Below are 22801 nucleotides of genomic sequence, written 5' to 3'. Positions count from 1 at the left end.
AAGGTTTAATTTGGCATAATTTTTAAAAGCTGTTACTTTTTTTTTCTGAACTAGAATATTTTTCTTAAACCTAAAAATTTGGAAGAAATTTCCAGAAAATAAATAGCTTTTGATTTATTCTTATAAAATGGATAAGCCATAAAATGGTTATTTAAGTGTGAGTTTTCTCAGCAATGTTGCAGGAAATTAAGATGTCAACCATACTTGCAGACATCTCATTTACTGAATCTGAAGTGTTATTCTGGGAAGTACTTGATGTAGGGCATGGGAGACTGTAAATTGAAAAGAGAGTAAGATGAGGAAGCAATGAGAGCTATGGATGAGTGAGACCTCCAGTATGACTGGTGGAGTTTTCTCATCCCAAGAGGGAAGACCAAAGCGGATTAAAGATGAGCATGTTCCAAGTGATTAGTTCAGTTTATTACACTCTCAGCTGAATCCCTCTTTGTCTGCATGCTTCCCCAGCCTTCCCTCCTGTTCAGAGTATCAAAAAGTTAATTACTGTAATTCAAAAAATGTACATACAGGGCCTCAGTACATGTAAATCATGGAGGAGGGTCTGAAACGCTGCTTGCCTGCCTTGGCACCTCACCACCACTTTTGCCATTCTTCTTTAGTTTAGCTCTATGCATTATGTCTGTTCACAATTCTGTTGTTTTCTATGCTAAACAGGAAATGTGGCCATTCCTATTTGTTTCCTAGCCCTAGACACAATTTTTATTTCTGCATCTATTCTTTTTCCTTTCCTTTTGATTTTAGAAAAGGTTTTTCTGTAAAAAGAATTAAATACCTTCATCATTTAACTAGAATTCAGAAGGGCTCAGCATGACAGTAATTTAAAACAAAATCCTTTATTTTCACCATACTGGTAGTTAACTAACTGCATTTTCATATTAAGATTGCAGTTCATAACATTTTCTATTTTTCTGAGCTCTCCATTTCTCCATGGGAGCTGCTAGCTGCTAAGCAATTTTGAAACTCTGGTTGTATTTAAGAGAGACTCAAAACTTTAGAAGTATGCCTGTATAATACAGATACTCATATTTTCTAATAAATGGGATTTTGTGTGGAAGTTGAATAACTAAGAGCAGTTATTGTGGTCTCTATTTTTCATTTTGTTCATCAATGTTACATCTACACTTTCTGGATATTGAATGTGACTTGATTATAAAATTCTGCTCAAAGCTACACTTATGTAAGTAAAGTTAAGAGTGAAACTTTGGTCCATTATATGCCAGTTCAGTCCTAAACAGCTAGTAGTGATATGCTGACAGTGGTTGGGTAAGAAATTTACCTGAGGTATAAGAATCTTTTTACTGACAGCAATTCTTATTTGCTGTGAAGTGCTAAAAATATTAATGAAGTGTCACCCTGAAAATACTGTTGTTTCACATGCAAAGCAGAGTATAGAGAATGCTGGAATACAAAAATTGAATGCAGCCTTTAAAAGGAGTTGGAAAGATAAAGAATCAATGCAAAACCTAGAGATTTAATGCTGGGGTTTATTTGTTTCATACTCATATTCTAGTTTTACCAGCGGATATTCTTGTATGTTATGGTAATTCCATTTAAACTGAAAATTTACAGCAGTAATTACAACAGCAGCCACTTAACTGAGATTTGTTTCAGTATATTTATTTATTTACTTAATTTTTATTTTCTAAACAGCTTTTTCAATTAGTTGCTGTCCCTAAAGCATGTAAATATGCTTGAAGGTTAGGTTGAAGGCAACCCCATTAAAAGAATTCAGAAGAAATTCAAACAAACCTTCAAACATGAAGGACTCCCATCATGTGCAGAGTTCTTACGTTCTAGGGAAGTCTTACAGTAGAAGTCTCTTCTGTGTGTGCATCGTAGGCTTGATATATACTTGTGTTGTGGGCATGTCTGAGATGTGAATAGTCACAAGTGCATGTGAAGTTTCTACTCTGGATGAGCTGACAGATGTCTGGAGATGTATAAATCCAGAACAAAATTTATGGACAGAAGAAACGGGGAAAAAAACATTAAAAAATGATAAGCCTATTTATGTAACTTGATTTTTTTCTGCTTCCCTCCCATTCAAATGACTTGCATAGACTTCTGAAATTTATACCAGCCTGTGAATCACTGCAAGGGTTTATCCAAAGCTTTCTAAAGATTTAGAGGAATTTCACAGGAAACCAACTCTTTTTCCTCAACAATTTAGTACCTAGGATTCTACTGAATTGTTTTTGGCAATAGATTGTTTTTTCAGAAAAAATGCATTTAGCTTTTAGTGCTATAATAATAGCTCAAAAATAAGAAATCTCAGTTACTTTTTTTTTCAGGTTTATCTTTTCACATTTGTCTCACATTTCTCTCACAGGAAGATATAAAATATTCTGTATTAATGTTGCAGGTTTTACTGATAGCTACATGTATGCTACCTGATTTAAGATTTTGATTACCAACATGTCTTGGTGCAACTGTGGCCCTCAAAAAGAGTGATGAAAATATAGCCATTTAAGTGCTAAATAAAAAGATAGATATTCATTTCAGCTGTAGTGGTGTTAAAGATATTGCCATTAAAATATATTTAGAAAATAAACAGTAGATGGAAGATTCATAATGATACTGTTTTTAAGCTTCACTTTGAGAAGCTCATGGTTAGGCAAAACCAGAAATTTATATTCCATCTTTAAACTTTATTCTGACTTTCAGATCAAGTCCCTATATGGTTATAATAATCAGTTATAAAAAACTTTAAAACTTTAGCATAATTGCAGTGCTTTTCAGCAGTCGTATTCTGAATGATTTGGGATGTTTTTGAATTACTTGAACTATTTTAAAGATATTAATTGTTTTGTAATAGGGACTGAGGCATACACATGTGAGATTTACTTGTAATTAAAACTGTAATTTTGACTCATGCAGAGGCCAGCTGATTACTATGTATAATTTCAAGAAGTCTCTGTTTGCAACTGAAAATATTTTATTAGTTTGAAAGAGATTCCTGATAGCACTCACTTAAAATAAGAAATTAAATTTCTGCTGTAGGTATAGATGTAAGTGAAACTTCCCCATGACACTGTACTAGGTAATGCCATAGCTGTAATTTTCATTTCATTGTCTGTGGTTATTTCAGTTTTTTTGTTACAGTTGAAAAAGCAACTATACCAAAGACTGTGTTGCTCCTTAGAATTGAACCATGGAATTGAGTTCAGAAAGTACACTTCAGGTCAGGTTTCTCCAATTTTCTATCTTGTAGTAAGTTTTTTAAAGTCAGCTGAACAAAGTCATTAGTGTATTGTGAAATGATTGTGGCAGAAGACACAGAGAACTCATAGTTTGTAGATCATGTCACCACTTAGATATAGGGAGTGTCCAGAGATGTTTAGCATGGGCAGATCTGAAGCATGTGCATATGAGCAAGCCCTGAAGTACTGAGGGGAACTTACAATGAAAACTTATGCAGTTTTAGGACTTGAGGCAGGAATTTCAGGTGTGATAGTCTTTCACTTAGAGATGTAATTTCTGCTAGAGACATACTTGAGATACACACTGGATAACGACATCGTGTATATTTTCATAGGTTATTTTTATATATTATTTATGTGATGAAAAATCTAAACCTCAGATATCAGGAGGATCAAACTAATACAAATTGATGCTACTGGTGGGCTCGCATTTTAGCACATCATAGTGGTTTAGGTTGTATGAGCAGTGCAATAGTATCTCATGGAGATCATGCTGTCAGATCCATGGATATTGCAGGGCTTGGGTTTTCATCATTATAAGACCTTTGTTTACTGCTACTGTGAGTCTGTAAAAAAGTTTAAAACTACTATGTTATGTCCTTTTTTCAAGCTGGGTTACTGTTTTCATTATGCATAACAATTCTGACTTAACTGTGAGATTTCAGACTACACTGGAGTACTCTGTCAGCTGTAAAGCAAATGACTCAGCTGTCCTGGAGACTAAACTCTGGAGTCCCCCTAGAATATCTTTAAGCTTTACTGACAGAGTGACTTCCAGGAGCTCTGGGTGATGCTGTGTACGTTTGTAAATAAACATTCTGTTTAAGTCTCCAGAGCTATTAATCACATATCCTCCAGGAAAAGCTTCCTGACTATGAAATCCTTGCTGTGAATTTAAATGTTTTTAATATACTTTAATAAATTACAACGAAAATCTTTTTGAGGACAAAAAAAGAAAGTAATCTGATTAGGAATGTCCCCTGCCATGTTCTAAAACAAATGATGTTACTATTACTAGACTCATTTTAGACATCTATACATTGTTTTACTGCCAATTCAAACAGTCTGGGCCAAAAGATCTAACTGGGTAAGGTGGGACATGAAAGGTTAAAAAATCTTGGGATTCTCACTGAAATAATCTGAATATCTATTTCAGATACAAGACTTCCTTTCCAGACCTGGGCAAATTGTTTAATTGCAGTGGTTCTTTTTCTGCAAATTTCTATGTTACTATATTTCCCTCATTGTTAATTATTCTTTTTATGGAGTCTCAGAACTCTAGAAAAATGGCCTATGTGTATGCATGGAGATGGATTAAAACCATAATTAACCTTTTAGGACCAGAGTTGCATCAAGTTTTAGAGTTGGTTGTGAGACACTGTAAATTGTGTGGCGTACTTAGTTTGTGCAAGAAAGCAGACTAGTTCTGTTGAGGTCTAATATATGCATTTTCTGCACCTGCAGGTAGTTATCTTTAGGTTCATTCAGATTTTTCTAGTTAGGACAAGCAAACCCAGTGCCACTGTGATAGAAAGAAATCCTCTTAGCTTGTAGAGGAGAAAGAGTCCCTCTTCAATGTCTTAGCAATCCAAGGTCAAAACAGAACTGATACAGATGATCAATATCACTTTGAGATCTCTAACATGCCAGACTTATTCAACAGTCTAATTTCATGGCAGTAAAAATCATGAATATATATATGAAGAAATATATAAAGAAAGAAATATATTAAGAAAGAAATTGCAATGACATTCTTCCTGTAGAAAATGGGGCATTAAAATCCCTAAATGGTTGAGATTTTTTTTCTGCTGGGGGTTGACCTGAGAACTACTCCTATCAAGGTCAAATGCCCAATAAGCAAGATTGGCAATGTTGAGACTAATCCACGAGCAGAAGAGGCTTCTCTGCAAACATGCCAGTTGCCTGCCTCTTCAGAAAGAGGATTGTCATAATAATTGAACAGGATGGGATTCCTGACAAGGCTGGGAGGAGGGCAGTAAATAATATATTAGCACTAAGGGCAACTGTATTACTGAGTAATGTTTGATTTACTTTTTATCATGTTGGAGTCATATGGCTTGTAAATGTTGCAACTGTTCTGTGATACACACTCAGATAAGACACTCTTGATTTTATTTCCTGCTGGTTTAACTTTGTTACAATTTTATTAGTCATGCTAAATTGGACTTCAACACATGTTATCAAATATATATAAATTCTGGAGTTTCTAGATCGATCTCAGCCCTTGGACAAAGAGCACATAAAGTTAAAAAGGGAGATTTGTAAGATATGTTTATTTGAGACTTGGTCCTCTAGAGACAGGTCACAGCAGTCTTCTGCTAGTGGGATGGAAAGGATTTGAGTATTCCTTAAATGAGTAGCTTACTAAACATTTGCCAAACATTTTCTTTCCGGGCCTTTCCCTCATGTGAAAGAATCTGTCACATCTTATTCTGTATTTGAGGAATTGCCTTAAGAATCTAAGTCAACTCTGCCTGTGGCTCAGATTGTACAAAGTTACAGCATTCTTTGTAACAGTAACAAGTCTGCAAAGTTTTTTTTTTTTTCCTAAATTCTGAAAAGGTGGCAATAAATTTTAATTCAGTAAATGAAATGTGAAATTCAGTGAAGATAGGACGATGGCAAGCTTTCAGTGGTTACAAAACATTCTTTCTCCCAACTTTATGCTTTAAAATGCCTGATAAATGAAGAAAAAATAATCCCTGCACTGAAATATGTTGTTTACTTACTTTGCATAATTGCTGAGTATGTATCAGAAAAAATTTTAAAAATCACTTTACCTATACAGTGAGTTGCTGAGCTTTCAGAAGAAAAGTGTTACAGATACAGGTAATGTAATCATAGGTACCTGCAAGTAGAAACTTCAAATCTGCCTCTTTTTACCTCATCTCAGGAAAAATCCCTTATATATTAAGAAGATTAAGTGTAGCAATTGGAAAGCAATATCAAGAACGTATCAGGATTTTTTTGGGGAAAAATAAAAGGTCTTCTAACATTAAAGTTACGGAATAAAACTTTGCAGAAGTCTGTTAATTTGATTGCTTTACTGGGTTTGTCCTAACTCTAAATGTCCTGCTAACTCTAAATGTCCTGCTAAGTTTGGGTAACTCTTCCTAAATATAAATGTACACTTAAAATGCAAATGCATTCATATTTCACTTATCATCCAATCTACCTGAAGTTTCCATATGTATCCTGAATTTTTGGTATTTCCTGATCAGTGCTTAAGTTTTAATCTCTGATATGTTAATATTATGTAAATGTGAGTGTTTACTTGTTTCCCTGTGTGGTAGTACTAAAACTGAAGTTGAAATCATTGATAGTTTAGTTTCCTGCTTATGCTACTCCTACTTTCTCAGTAATTAACTAGCATTAAAACTATATTTTTAATACAAGGCATATTCTAGCTTTATGAAATTGCTTTTTTATTCCTCCTGCACTCTCCTTGGCACCTCAATGTGAGAAGAAAGTATAAGCCAATGCACTAATATGGTTGTAGTTTCACACCCAAAATGAGGACTGATATTGCACAACTGCTCAGGAACCTGGAAGACCTTATGCCTTTAATATTTTCTTCTTTTAAATCAGACTGGGGAACCTATTTAATATAATTTTTTATTTACTCTATTTTTAAGAGCTGTAATAGTGATTTAGTGTTTCTTCTGTGGAAGTGGAAAGAGGACTGTAATGTAAGCTAGAATATCTTTGTTAGGCATCTAATCAACTAAAATTTTCTAAAATTCTTTATTTGTTATGATAAATTTGTTACAATCAGTTTTTTATTTGTTTGTTTCATTTTTTTCTGTAAAAATAGCAAATGCAGACAGGTTTATGTTAAGCTGCTTGTTGTTTTGTCATGAACTTGGAATAAGGTTATTTGGTTGAACACCTCTACCTCTGCAGTACAGTGTAATACAAGTCCTGATCTTGCCATTAATCACATGGCAGCTGAGAGTAATGCATTCAGCAAAAACACTGGTTATACCTTTCTTATACTTGCCATCCTCATATAAAACAAATGGTCTAGTGCAGCTCAGTATTCGTTTGACTTAAGCCTTTTTGTCCTATAAAATGTCCATAATGTTTTGTTAGCTTTCTACAGACAGCTAGATTTGAGGAGCCTGCCATCCAATTAAAAGATAATGATCATGAGTTCTGTAATAATCAAGTTTTGTGTCCAAATTAGTTTTCTAGTCATGCCGATCTTCAATAAAGCACTGTTTCCCACATGGAAGAGACTTCATCTGCATAATAGAAAGTTTTATTCTTCCCAAGAAGAGGAGTTTTTATCCCACCTGCAAAAGCTATGCTGGCTGCAGGCTATTTAGGGTCTCAAAGATTTCAGCTAATATGATGAAAATTTCATTGAAAATGTTTATTTGAGTAAATTAGAATGTCACTATTTCAAATGTAAATTTTGAAGCACTGCAGACAAACTGTAGCTTCTTAGAATTAATCAAGTGTCTTTTTGAAACATGAACATACATCACACCACACCATTTCTGTTACAGTAATATTTATATGTGCATGTATTTTAGCTGTGTATATGTATATATTTTATGAAAAAAGTTTATAAATCTTGGAGCATGAATTACTGAATCCACTGTAGTTGTGTATTACTATTAGCAGCAGTAATAAATGACCAGCTCCTTCAAATGTGGCTGGATTTATAGACGCTACATCCTTTGAGCTGTTCTTTGCCTTGACACTTTTCATGTCTTAAGTGTTTTTAATCACATACTGCTTATATTACATTGATTATCTGAAAGAATGTTGAAGCTTTAATGATCCTTGTTTTGTCAGTGTAAGAACTTAGCAGTACCCATCATATGATGTTATTCAGTATGACAGTTTCTCAGCTTATACTTCAGGGAAAATATCAAAGCTAATATCTAGTTTGTAGTATAAGTAATCTTTCATGATTACCAGTTAGGATGATTTGGGACTGCCATCACCCCAGTGGCTCCTATATTCAGTTTTTCTAAAGATTTTATATTTCCATTTGTTAGTCTTTCTACTCTTCAATTGCAGTTGCTAGAACAATAAATGTGAATATTTTTTGCTTCTCAGTCTTACAAATAATAAAATCTAAAATATAGCAGCTCACCTAGGTAGCAGAGAAATTGTCCTCTGATATTGTTTATCTGAAAGGAAATGCAGGAGAAGATTGCCATGACTGCAGATTTATTCGACATTTATATCATATCTGTATGGTTATGCTGGTGTATAGTGCTTGGCTCTTTCTTGCAATAACTTTAAAGCCAGGGAAGTGACTGTTGGATTGACAGGGTGAAAGTAGTAGTAATAAAAGAGGGGGAAAGAAGACAACATGCATTTACAGTTTATATGTTTAAAAGTTATACTACCTCCAGGTCATACAGTTATAGAGGGAACGTGACTGACCTGACAGTTATGGAACTTTTGATCAATTACTACTTAGCTTTCAGTGGAACACTTTCAGACCCACATGACTTAATCCTCATTTACGACATTTCTGTTTAGCTTTATTTCTCCGATTCTCAGTGACTGAGATATTACTATTTCTATATGAACAGTGACAAATATGCCAATGGCACTTCAAGAACAAATAAAAACAAATTTCTTCTTTCATATCTTCATTCTATGGTTAAGGCATACAAATTGATATTCATGCATGCAGTCATTAATGACAGCATTTGAAGGCTTCTCTATTAGTTTAGATAGAACTGTATTTTTCAGCAAGCAGAAGTGCAAGCTATTAAGTGTTGCAGGATTCTATATTAACCAGAAAAATGAAGAATGTTCACCTATGCCTTTTATTGGGAATTCTTTGTGTCATTTTCTTCCTATTATCAGCCCTTGGTCATTTCTGCTGGATAAATATGTGCAGAAATATGGAAGTGCCACAGGCACTTTTGCTCTCAACTCCTATGATTTGTGACTTTGCTCAGAGTATGTCTGACTAACCATTTGGCTAAAATGGCAGCACGATCACAGCTATTTCAGCTACTATCATTGTCAATCCCAATGAAACTGAATGGGTGTAATTATGAGATATTTTTAGGAAACATACCTTATATAGACAGGACCTCTGAGGGCAGTAAATTCTAGGACACAGGGAAGGATGTGCAAGAACAGTACTTTCCACTTTAAATTACATGTTTCAATGTCTAATTAGAAAGTTTCAGTGGTTTCACTGCTGTCATCTGCTTTGTGTCATAGCAAGGAAATGGTACATATTTTCATTCACTGTAGTTTTTTACAGATTTACTCTGTATTTTAATGATATTTACACTTCACAGAACCAAAGCAAGAAAAATTTTACATCACCTGGTGTGCCACATATATTGTGGGCCAGAGTTAAAAACATCTAGAGTTAAAAACAATGGTTGCAAACTAGGTTGCAAACAAATTTTGCCTGAGGCATCAACCATAAATTAAAGTAATAATCATCCCCGTAAGAGACAACTTTTTTCCACTGCTCTTTTAAAATAAAAAAGAAAGTAGGTCAGAGAAATTTAGGATATTTTAGAGTATGTACAGTATTGTATTGTTTGCCAGCACCTAATTTACAATTACAGAGCTGCATGAATATTGAAATTATTCAGCTTCCCATTATAAATGTATGTGGCAGTTTGGTTGTTGATCAGTTTATGAAGTTAATGCAAATGAAACTGTCTTCCTGTCAGCATTTGAAATATATAATGCAGTCATGTTGTATATTCAGGGACAGGCCATTGACAGTCAATTAACAAGTTTGATTGGTATGTCAACTCATTCTTTTGAATTGTTAATAGTATGTTAATAGCATTCATTTCTTTGTGCAGTCCCATTTGCAGCTTCACAGTTACAGCTATTTTTTATGATTCTGAGTAACCTAAAATAGTGCCTTAATAATAGATTATTAAACACCTGTCTGGTGTAGCTTAGGGAGGTTTTTCTAGACTGGGAGTTTGCAGTGGATCCCTTTGATATTCAAATCAACAAATGATAGCCTTTTTATTCAAAACGTAAGTTCTTTTGATGGTTAGCTTGTTAAGAAATATTCAGCTCCAGTCTGACCTGATCTGGTTTCCCATGGAAAAGATCTGATGCTGTTTGAAGGTTCATAAATGGAATGCCAATGACAATTTGTTGTTGACGTTTTGCTGCCTCAGCCTTCAGATGCTGCTGGTTGATGTGCCGCTTTAGCTTCACCAAATAATGCTTGCAGGTAAATGATCTTCTGATTGATCAGATAGTTTCAAAGCAAAGAGTTCTCTTCTGTGGTCTGTAGTCATAGTTTTTAGGCTTGGAGGGGTACTTTAAAAGATGCATCAAAGTTGACAGATGGATCTCGAGGCAAGGAATTATGGGAGACAGCAGAATTATGGGAATATTTTTGAGAGAATAACATATTAGCAAGAGTTTTGAAGACCTTCAAAGGTCTATCAAAGCAGCTCCCTATAGCAGATTTATTCCTCCTTTAAAAGAAAATTAAAATTGGGTACACTAGTTAACTCTCAATTTCCTGTGTTGGGAAGGTGTTGAGCTGATTTATTGTTCTCTAATGATGTTTGAAATGGCATTTTTCATTTGAATCTCACTACTATCTTGTTCTGCATAGAAAGCCTCATCCTGCAAGGTGCATTTTCCGCTTTTACTGAAGTTTGCATAAAATTAAAGCATTACATCACCTTACAAGGCCAGTGTATACCATGAAAAACATTCCTTTACATAAACATCTATGACATTTAGTTAGCATTAAAATCAAGACATAAAAATAACAGTTGGAATAACTCTTTTTCTCCACCTTTATTATGGGCATTATTCTTTTATACCCTTCTCCATTCCCCATTAGTGCTCTTCCTGATTGTAACACAGCTATTTTTATGAAGAATTAGACTAGCTTTTAGAAGTTCAAAACATACATCACAGAAACAGTTCATTTCTCTTTGGTTTGAACATTTAATTATTCACTATCAGATTGTGATAGTTTTTCTGCAAAAACATATAATTGTTTTTTGTTGGAGAGCTATATGAGTTAACTCATTGAGATCTGAATGTCAGAAGCTCTGAGGTTTGGAGTCAAATGCTGTGAGCCGTTACACTGCCAAATGTGAACTCTGGAATCACTCATTGAGAGATGCTGTGTGTTAACTATGCCTCATTGGACTTGGTAACAAATCATTCCTGATTGAACTTAAGCCAAACTTTTTTTAACAACAAAACCCAGTCTTCTCATAGAATACTAAAATATAACTTAAAACTGGTAGATGAATGGTCAATTCAGGCAACATCAATCTCTATGTCATATAAATAGAATGTAAAATTTATAGGAGAAAGTTTCCATCATTGAAAATTTTGGCATTTTTGCATACTTTTCAAATACTGTGCACTGTTTAGCTGATAATTAGAAGCTGATTCTGTTGCGCTGAACAAGCAAAATAGTAGACATTTTCATTGTCATACAAGGTTATGTTTTTAGTAACATACCTATAATTTCCCTTAGCTCAAAATGCAATATTAGATACTTAAACTGTTCTCAGCATAATTTGTAGACTTTGATACAGCCTCTGTTTTTGAAGAGATATCTCTTGGTTATTTTTAAAATTCAAATTAAAATTGAAAGCTTTTCTGATAATAATGTCATTGATATTGTTTCTAATTCATTATTTCTGTGCTTACGTTCTAACTGTTATACGTCCAAGAGAAACTCTTGATCACATCTCATGTTCACATTAGCCTTGTGTAAGCATTTTTATTTTGCTTTCAAGAATGTGATAATCTCCCTTCCCAACATGGTTTTTATTTTGTCATCTTGCGTCTTTTGAAGTACACTAAATATTTCACAAAAACTCTGTTCATACAGAATTATCTGCCTGAATGTTCTGTAGTGTGAGGCTTATCTTAAGTGTCTTTCATAGTGTTAAATGTTTATAATTTTAAAATCTGTAAGGTAACAATGACCACCTCATAGCAGTTTGGAGTGTTTGTCATTTCCTTTTTGGATAATGTTAGTCTATTAAGATAAAAATCCTAATCAGTCATGTGCTGGTTTTGATTTAATGTTCATTATAAAGATTTTGCACATCATAACTGATACCTTTCATCATAGAGCAGGATCATGCCATCCTTTATTATCCAAGATCATTAATTACTTAAACAAATCAGAACAGTTCCAGTAGAAGATATTAAGAGATGTGCTTCCTGGAGTGCCCATTGTCACAACAGCAGTGTCATTATCAGGCAAAAGGAAAATACTAACAAAGGGATTTGAACCTGGGTCTCAGCAATATTGCAGCTGATTAACCTAATTGCTGGATTATTCTTTGCTGCAGTCTGCCCCTCCTTTCCTCTTATTTAACCCCTTTTTGTTTCAACACTTGGCTTTCTACCTATTTTTCTATATCAGAGGGCTTGCCTCTGCAAGTATAACTACTTTTATTAATAATGCAAACAAAAGAGCTAAGCACATAGTAAATTTGCAGGCACTGCTTCTTGACATCACTTAGTGATATAAGATGTATAGAAACATGGCTGCATGGCTGCAGCTTGAATGGCACATGAGATACGTATTTTATTAATAACTTTGTACTTACTAATATACTGTCAGTGTACTACAGTTTCCAGTTCTCAACTTTTATCCTTTTAAACTACTTAGAAAATTCCATGAAAATGAGTACTAAAAGGAACCAGTTGAATGTACACAAAAAACAAAAACAATTTGTTACAGAAATTTAATTTTAAATGCAATTTTTAAATACACTTTATCAATAGGTAAATTATTTCCTTGAAGTGATGCCAATCTAAGTGAGTGTCTGCCCACTGAAAGCTCCATAGTAAACTCTGCCTCGCTGCAGGGTTAGGAATTTAATCTTAATTTATTTAAGGATGTTGTCCACACTGCAATTCTGATTAAAGGTCAGTATTTAAGCATACAACAAATAAAAGAATATTAAGAATATATGTAGATCTTTGTTGAAAGTTTCAGTTTCTGTAAGTATAATCAGAACTGGACTTGCAAATTTGCATTGAAAGATGTATCCCTGGAGAAAGATATTTGCTATTTAAGGAAGTTTTATCACTGAAATATGAATAAATAAGCAGAGAATTGTGATAAATTATGTCATGTATGTTATATTTTATATGCATTATTGTTGTATATATTGTCCAGGTACATCTAGCTGCACAAACAAGTCTCCTTCCATTTCCACTGGGAAATGGTGGTTATACGTATTATAAATTGGACTTCTGCACTAAATAATCTTTGTCATACATTTAGTGTTGGTTATTGCTTAGGTAGTCATAGATGTAAGTAAAATCCATGTGAAAGCAGGTATACATAGAGGCCGGGTAAAAGCAAAAATAAAAACAAAACCGCACTCCATGGCTACAATAAGAACTATTACTTTTAGCTTACTGTAGTTACAGTTAACTTGTTTTCAGTTATTTGGTTCTTGGTTTTATGCAAGTGCTTCTTTCTCATCTCCCAGTAATCACAAACCCTCTTAAAGTAGCCAGTGACAATCATGAACAGCATATTTCAAGTAAGAATATTAAGCCAAGTGAAGGCTGGAAACAAAATCTTTTCTGTAAGAATAGAATGTCACGGTGTTAATGTGTTTCATACACTGTGAATTACTGTCGTGTGATGAACAGCTTTCACTTTTCAGTACAGAGTATTTTCTCTGCCTATCTGTCCCTCTTCTGTTTATAATCACATTAAGCTATTTGACAGTTGGCATGAATAAGGACTGTAGACAGGTAGGAAAGGGAAAAAAAACAGCTCACTCTTTATAGGATTTTATGACTGCAGTCTTGATTCTCCTTGGATGCTGAATTCCACAACAGTAGTGCAGCCTTAAGCAGTACCACCCTTATTGTTAATAGAAACTGAAATCTAGACACTTCTACTGTGCTTCCTTGGACTACTTTATCACTGCAGTGATAGTTGAACTGGTGATTTAGTTTTCTGTAAGTGGAAATTATCAGTAGAAGCTTCAGTTGATGTGGGAAAGAGATCATGAGATCCCTTTCTAAGTAGATTTTATGTTTAAAGATAAAAATAGAAGAAACAAAGTCTGTAATATAAACAGATATAGGTAGCTAAGGATATCACATCACTTAATATTTTGTCTTTATCTTCCTTTAGATATTATGTGTATGGATACAGTTCCTCTATAACCACTCTCCCTTATGTGCTGTCCAGTTCCCCAGAACTGTAGAGAAACTGTAGAGAAGAGTAGGGGAAAAATGTAGAAATGGAGGAGGGAGGATTGTCTTGTGAATATGCCAGCTACATCTTTCTCTGGTGATATTTTGTAAACCTTTTGTTATGAAAATAAATTTAGGATTAAATAGTAAAACCACAAATGAACTGTGTGGGAACCCCAAATAAATGCTTAGTTAACCTCATGTAAGTTGTAGACATTTTCTGCTTAGCAGAGGAGGGTAAAAACAGAGGGGGGTTAATTTTACATCTTTACCCTGGCAGATTAAGATGCTTATCATAATTTGAATGCTGCTATGCTGAGCTGTAAACTGAAAAACAGTGTTATTGAAGAAACCTGAAAACTCTTGAAATAAAGAGTTAGCTCTGAAGAATCATCTGAAGATTTGATATCACCTGAACTTTTAGACTTCCCTTTGAAATATGGAAATCATATCATACTTTTTGTAAAGGTTATGATACCAGTTGGGGGAATTTTAACTAATTTTACTCTTTGATGTAAGAGTTCCCATGATCAGTGTCATGGGAACAGAGACTGCAAGTTCTTTTGTCCTATACTGAATGTGCTTCTAGTAAAGAGCAGTTATTTTTTAATATAAACTGTTCAGCAGTTCTTCAGTCAAGTTTTTTTCCTTGTTCTCAATATCTGTTTTTCAGAATATTTTTGCCATATGTTCTGGCATGAGTTTTCATTTTTCCTAAGCTGTCTCATTTTCTTATTTGCTGCCTTTATTTCAAGCCTGTGTCCATTTTTATTATTTCTACTGATGCACATTCCAATTTAGTATCCTCTGTGGGTTTCATTATCATGCTGTTAATCCCTTCTTTCACTGACTTAATGAAGATGTTAAACAAAATCAAGCCTAATACCAATCCCTACGGCACCCCACTTTAGTTACATTGGCATTTTCATTACTCTCTCCTCACAGACTATCAGCCAGTTAACAGCATTTATATTTAGGAGAGTTAAAAAATTATTTCCAGATATGCCTTAGCAGATATTTTAAGAATCCATATGAATTATGAACATTGTCCTCCCTTATCTCTGCATATATAATTCACTAAAAAACACAATCACCTGCAGCAGACATAATACACATTTTCTAAAAATCTGGTATCTATTGCTCAAGAGTTCATGTCCACACTGAGTCATTTCTCTCACTTTACACTGTTAGATACTGGTCTTTTCTACCTTGTTTGTTTGGACCCTGACAAGGCCTTTAGTTTTTCTAGTAAATACCAATTTTAGGGGTTCGTTCCCAATCCCAGCCCCAGTTTTTAGGAATAGACTCATCTGAGTACATTTTTTAAAAATTTGTTTTGTTTGGCATCTTTATTTGAAGTGACATGAATAATAAATGAGGAAGTGTTAATCAGTTTGGAGGTTTTACTCCATCTTTTAGATAAGGTATGTTCATAAAGCTAAGTGTTCTGCAATTTTTCACAGTTGGCAGATTTGCTAATGTGCTTGTGTGAGAACTTGTGATTTTTTTCAAAAGATTGAGATGAATGGTAGGCTTTGTAAAAGGTGGCAGATTAATAGTCATGAAGACTAGAATTCCACTGTCCCAAGGAAGAAATGCATCAAAGATTAATACTCTTGTTAGCTTGCTCATTTTAAAATAGGGCGACTGCTCTTTTTATATTTAGGGAAAAGAACACTGCAGAATGTGGAGAACAGTTTATCCTCTATGGCAATTAAGTCTTTAAGCTGTCTACTGTAATTTTCCAGGAAGGAACAATATGTACCCTGGGCTCTAGCACAGCACACGGGCCAAAATATGTGAATTAAGTAAAGACTATTTTTACCTCCATTTTGTTCATTTCCTCTCTCTCTCTATTGGAGATTCCAAGTTGACTAAAACAATAATCATGGAAAAAATTTCAGACTAGTTGTCTGTCATGCCCACATGGATGTATTAGATGGCAAGCCTTTCTCACCCATTTTTTTGGAATCTTTCTAGATGTTTATAACTACAGGTTCTGACTTTAAAAGCTGCATTTATTTTTGATTTATGTCTAATACTCCCTTGGAATATGAATGACAGTTTTTGAGGTGGGTTTTCTTTGTGAAAATTCAAGTTTTTGAATCTCTGTCTTCTGTAAAACAGAAATGTGGGGGTTTATTTCTGACAGTTGTAGAGCAGAATAAAATTGATTTGACATTGATCAAGATTTAAATATAACCAACACATTGCCAAAAATATGTACACAACTACTACAATTTTCTGTGATAGAACAGTTTTAAAAAGATTATTTTCAAGCTAATACTTTGATTTTACCTTCTCTTAAGTTTTTGACCTGATTGTCCCTCTCAAGTCTGTACCTTTAGCATTTTGTTAATCTTCAGGGTACTACAGACCTTCAGGAATGCATTAGATGAGATTGCCTGCTGTAAGCCCAGCATTGTCAAAAGGCTCATTTTGAGGTATTTGATTTTTAGGGGATTGCAGAGGTGTTTCTAATTGGCAAGTATCACCTATGATTAGGAGATACTCATTATGTTAGTTTAGTATCCATAACAGTATTGTGGCTTGTTCAGATACACTGTTGAGTTTAAAGGACTGCCAGATTTTGTGCTGCTCATTGTTTGTATACTGTGTGACATGATACTTCTCCTTGGTATAATTTAAATTAGGAAATACACAAAAGTTTTAGGTGTGTTTATGATGTTATGACACTGTGTTCAATGTTGAATATGGATTTGTGGGATGATGTATCTTAATTTTCCTAAACTGCAGAGAAAAAAAATACCCTAGGTTAGCATTCATGAAATTGCAGTACTTGGTCACTTCTTGTTAAAAAAAAAATGTTCTATGAATTTTCAACCCCCAAATATATAAATTCAAAGAGAAAAATTTTAAACACACACCGATAAAATAAATTTTAATAATGAAGAACAATACAAAATGATAAGTGTTTTGAGTCTTGTAGCTCAGGTGATCAGATACATATTGAAACATCCATCCCAAAATGAGAACTAACAAAATGGACTCACAACATCTAAAAACTGAATTATAAAGCCTTTAAAACTGTGGGAATATTACAGCTAGCTCAATAAAATAGCCATAATATCCTATTGATTAATTGTTATTGGGTGTTTTGACCTATCTAGGAAAAAAACAATTATCTAAAGGGAAGTTCTGAAGTTTTGATCATGATGTGCAAACTAATATGACTAAGCCATATGTGGAGTCTGAGAAATTGAAAAATTTTTAGTCAAAGGTAATAATAAAAATTTTTAGTGAAAGGTAATAAAAAGGTAGTACTAGTAGTTGTAGTAGTAGTAGAAGTAGTAGTAGTTAGGAATATATCCTTCATCCTTTAGCTACTGATAAAGCTACTGATGCGCATTTTTTCTCAGAAGAAAGTCTGTATCAACTATCAACACTTATCAACTATGTCTTATGAACTAATTCCTGGAATTTTCAGACTATAAATTTGTAACAGTTCAAGAAAAACATTAATTATATTGAAGGTTGGGTGTATTAGAATCATGTTAGTCAGATACAATTTGTTTTCATAGTATAAACGTCAAGCTTTTCAATTACTGTTGTCTAAACCATGCCTTTAAAAAGTCACATTGCAAAAAGCAATTTTACCATCATTATCTAAAACAAGAGGGCCCTAGGAAGAAAGGATTATCTTGTATTGAATAAAAAGTTCACCACCTTGCAGCTTTAATCCTGTTAGAAAAGATTATTTCTATCTAACTTAATCAGCCAGAGGTCTTTATTGCCTGGAGTATTAATTGATTTAGGTCTTCATTAAGGTCAGAGGTACCCGTGGCTGACCAGAGGCAGCCTATTAGTGTGTTGTCAGTTCTGCTTATTTACATTGACTCAGCCTAATGGTGGGTCGTGTCATTGTTAGGTCAGGGGGTCACTGAACCTTTTGTGCACCCTGACCTGTTAAAGGGCAGCAGTCACTCAGACACCAAACTGCATTCATAACAAAGATTTGCCTGATTGCATATTGACTCATTCCTTCCAAGAAACATGCATTTGTGGTGCAACTATTAGCATTTGCCTAAGTGTCTGTGGGTGAGTGTTTGAGATCCCTCTGTTAGAAGTTTCCAGCAAGTTTTATATTGTCAGTTAATCATAAGTTTTAATAATATCAGCAGGAACAGTTTCATAAACATTCCATACTTGCTCTTGGCCTTTAGTAAAAACTCAGTGCGTATTTATAGGTATCCTATCACTTCTGTTTCTTTCTAGGCAACAATAGTTGCAGCTTTTCCTTTCTAATTAGCGGCTTAAGTTAGACCTCAGTCAATTAAGTCTCATTTTCTCATGGTTTCTTTTTCTGATATATAAATATAAATATAAATATATAAATATATATATATATATATATATATATATATATATAGGAAATATGTTGTGTCCTTTTGGTAGCTTAGAATACTGATAAAAACTATTTCATGGTATAGAACAGTTCCAAGTGGCACCGAGTCAGTTCTTCTGACTGTTCCTTTCCACAATACTATAGATGCTTTCCTTCTGTTTTCTAATGAGTGAAAGCACCTTAGAAAAAAAAGCTACTATACACCTTTCTATTGGTATAAGCCATGCTCTAGGTCTAAATTATACTTACCCCTGCAAGACAGCTACACTGTGAAAAGTAGTAATTCTCAAATAATCTGTTAGCCTTCTATCTGTGAAAGCATGTATTGCATCCTCTGAGGTCCACTAAACTCCCCTGAATAGTTGCAGTTGTGCTGACTGAGCAAAACAGCTGCTAAACTATTATGTTAACTTATAAGGACTCACCCTTCATTTAACTCACAATGATACAAATGAAAATAAAAAGGAAAGAAATGTGGAATCACATGAGGCCCCATTTATAACCTACTTACTGCTGTGAAACAATATTGGAAATAAACTTGTACAAGTGAGCATCTCAGCAGTATGAAGTTTGAGTTTTCAGGAGTCTTTATTTAAATTTTAACACTGGAAATATGTGTATGGTCTGCAATGAAAATTAAATTACCATTGAGACATCCACTGTATACATAGGGATCCTCTAAGGATCAATATAGATCCTTTATATTGTAGTTTTGTTTCTATGCTGAGTTTCTTGTATAATGCAAGTCGGCCAGGCTGGATACACTGTGAATCTACACCCTGAAAGATCTTCTGTTATCCTCATAAGTACTCCAAAAAGATAAACTGTTGCAAGGTTCTAGCAGGGTTTTGCAGAACACTTTCACAACACAAGTACTGACACCATACATTGTGACAGCTCCTCTTGTAAGATTTCAGTACTGTGAACAAGATAGTATGATGACTTCCCTGTTTTAAATGCCTTTTACTCTGCTAACAATTTTCTGTATAATGCTTCAAACATTCCAAAGACAACGTCTTGAAATCTGCTAAAACAATGTTTGTTCTGCTTTGCTGCTTTGTCCTTGCTGATTATTTATGCTTGCTTTTCATGACTGAGTCACTGGGAAAGAGAAAAGAGATACCCCTCCTCCTCCCCTTATTCTAAATTATGTCCCCCTGAAATACAGTTGCTGCAGATCTGTGGCCATTTTTTTATCCTTTTCCCCCTCTTTTCCCCTTGCATCCACCCTTCCATAACATGGTGGCTTGTTGGAAACATTGTTTTTCAATTAATTGCATCTTAAGATACAAACAAGTATGTTAGGAACAGAGGGATTTTTTTCAATTGGTTTTTAAAAAACTGCAAAATCCCACTGAATCTTAGCCAAAAGTGGTGCCAATTTTGCTCAAATCCTTCTGAGATTTTTTTATGACCTTGCTTATGACCAGTGGGGCTAATTGTATCAGAACTGTCCAGGATACTTTAAGAAAGTGCTATCTTGGTCTGTATTTCAAAACACTGACAGATATTTTATCGTTAATTAGTATTCATATTATGTCTCAAACAATCTGTTCAAGAATAGGGGAAGTGAACTGGTTGAACAGCTCTTCTGTCTACCTAATAATTAACATGGGTGATGCATGGAAAACCAGCAGCTCAACAGGGGATAAAAAGGAAGAAATACCATCAGCGTGATTTTTTTTATCCTGTAGAAGTATAAACTACCTGCATTGGAGTTTTTGACTAATGCATGGACTTCACTTTGCAGAGGTGAAAATGGATGGTTTGCTTTAAAAACAAACCTGTGCCCCTCTGAATCATATCTTTCTGAATTTGTTTCTCATCTTGTCAGTATGCCACTTGGTAGCTGGCTGGACTCCCTTGTTCAGTGGCACATATTTTAAAATAGCACTGTAAAAAAAAAAAAAAAAAAAAAAAAAAAGACCATTTGTTCCTATAAACCAAAATATTGCTTTCATATATATTTTTTTTCCAAATTCAGGATTATATATAGCATTATCAAACAATATTTCAGGTATTTTAAACCATTTAAATAGTTGATGTGTGTCAGTTGATATATTGTTTCCTCTCTGCCTCCTCCCCCTCTTCAGCTGCTAATCATAGAACTTGTATGCCAAATTGTATAAGATACTCTTCCAATAGTTACATGTGTGAGTCTTTTGTGAGACACAGACAGTTATGAGGACAGATTTGGAGTTGCATATGGGTCTGTCACATGGTTTGATTGCCATGTCTTCTAGGACACAGATTTCTTTTTTAATTATTCTTAATTCTGAAGAATTTTTGCAGTTTATACAGTAAGTTCTGCAAGATTCTTCCGAAAGATCCCTTCCACAGTCCATTTTCTCTGTCATTACTCCTAGCAAAATTCTTCCTGTGCTGACTTCAAAGCTGCTTACGCCCACCTTACTTCCCACTTCTATACTTAGTTTTCTTTTGATAGTGAATAAAATTTACTGTTTCACTGATTAGGATATGCACAGACGTTCTAGAGAAGTGCAGCATAAGACGATGAAAAGTTTTGATATTTACATTAAGATTTTATAAAAAAAATCTTTGAGATGTCTGAATAATAAGAATAAATGTTTCCTTTGCTAGCTGCTGTTAAAAAAAGTAGGTCTTCAGAGTGTTGCTGGGAAGATTTTGGAAAATAAGCCCAAAATATCTGCATTGCAGTAGTAAATCTGGCCATCCATTAAAGTCCATTTTCAAAAGGCAGCCCATCTCTTTGTCCAAGTAGCATCTCTTTGTTCAAGTAGCATTCTTCAGTATTTTATTTTCAAAGTGCAGTTTGCTTTTACCTTCTGGTGGAATAACATCACTTTTTGTTCATACACAGTCATTTAGATGTTCTGCTAATATATTTTTACAGTATTTTTAAATTAGTTTACAAAAGATATTACAGATGTGTACTGATACCTTCTTTTATGTTTTGTATAAAACAAAGCTTAAGACATAGAAGATTAAAAAATAGTATTGAAGATAATGTGCATCATCACTCAAAAGAAAAGAAAACAAGAGCATATTTAACCATGTTGGGGCATAAGTGTGATCCAGCAGCTGTAACAATCCACATGAGATTATTGTTTTAAGCTGACACATACATCCATGCATTATCTTTAGACTGGCATGTTTGCTCTGTTTGTAACAAATGATGGCAAAGAAAAGTACTGTATGACGTTCACATTCTCTGGACAGAGAGAGGTAATTCTGTCTCTCAGGATTTTTTGGAGAAGCACACAGAGAAGAGAAAACAATCCTTATCTCTGCTCCTTTGTTTTCCCCATGTGGAATGTGGTATGGAAGTGATTGCTTGATTGGATTCTGGTGAAGGTTGTTTGGGTTCAATGACAAATCGGATCCAGCTGTGTCTCGGACTCTCAGCAGAGAGTCACGAGTTTGAGTTAGATAGGTAAGTAAGAAGTATGTAGAATAGTATAGTATCTCTTTAAATAGTATATTAATGTAATATAGTATAGTTTTAATAAAGCTATTCTTCAGCCTTCTCATCTGGAGCCAGACATCATTTCTCCCCTGAATCATGGTCCGCTTCCGCTGCATTTTTACTATAGTACTATTGAAAGAAACCAGCTGGAAGAGAGAAAGGTGCTTCTCTTGTCTTCTGTAAACTCACAGAGTCTTATGTACTTGATCTGATTCTCTCCTAGGTTGGTGATGTTCTCTACTGTGCTGGACAGATTGCTCTGGTGCCCTGCACGATGCAGCTGGTTAGGGGTGGAATATATGCAGAGGCCAGCCTTTCCCTCCGGCACGTTGGGCGAGTACTGCAAGCCATGAGCCAGAAGACTGTGCTCCACCATGTCATCACAGCCACCTGCTACGTAACCGACAGCAAGAGCATCCCTATTGCTCGCTCCATGTGGCAGAAGAAATTAGGAGAATGCAAAAAGGTAGCTGCCCAATACATTTTCTTCTTTCTGGGTTGTCTTTTTTTACTTTCTAAGTCTTGCAGTAATATCAGAATTTTCGCAGTACATTTCAGAGGGGTTCAAGTAAA

General features: G+C 34.4%; 1 protein-coding gene across 4 annotated transcripts in view; it reads left to right on the top strand.

The window, feature by feature from the left end:
• DPH6 (diphthamine biosynthesis 6) overlaps positions 1-22801 on the top strand; it is a 201321-nt gene that overhangs the window by 110442 nt on the left and 68078 nt on the right. For all 4 annotated transcript variants that reach the window (XR_010999964.1, XM_068193022.1, XM_068193023.1 and 1 more), the window contains one exon: positions 22452-22694. Coding sequence is in view for 3 of the 4 variants with exons in the window: in XM_068193022.1 (XP_068049123.1) it covers positions 22452-22694 (243 nt within the window). In the remaining variant the exon portion in view is untranslated. The remainder of the gene's footprint in view (positions 1-22451; positions 22695-22801) is intronic.

The sequence above is a fragment of the Anomalospiza imberbis genome, chromosome 6, assembly GCF_031753505.1.
Source record: "Anomalospiza imberbis isolate Cuckoo-Finch-1a 21T00152 chromosome 6, ASM3175350v1, whole genome shotgun sequence".
In the NCBI taxonomy this organism is placed as follows: Eukaryota; Metazoa; Chordata; class Aves; order Passeriformes; family Viduidae; genus Anomalospiza; species Anomalospiza imberbis.
The sequence above is the reverse complement of the archived record's forward strand: the minus strand, read 5'-3'. Positions and strand labels throughout refer to the sequence as shown.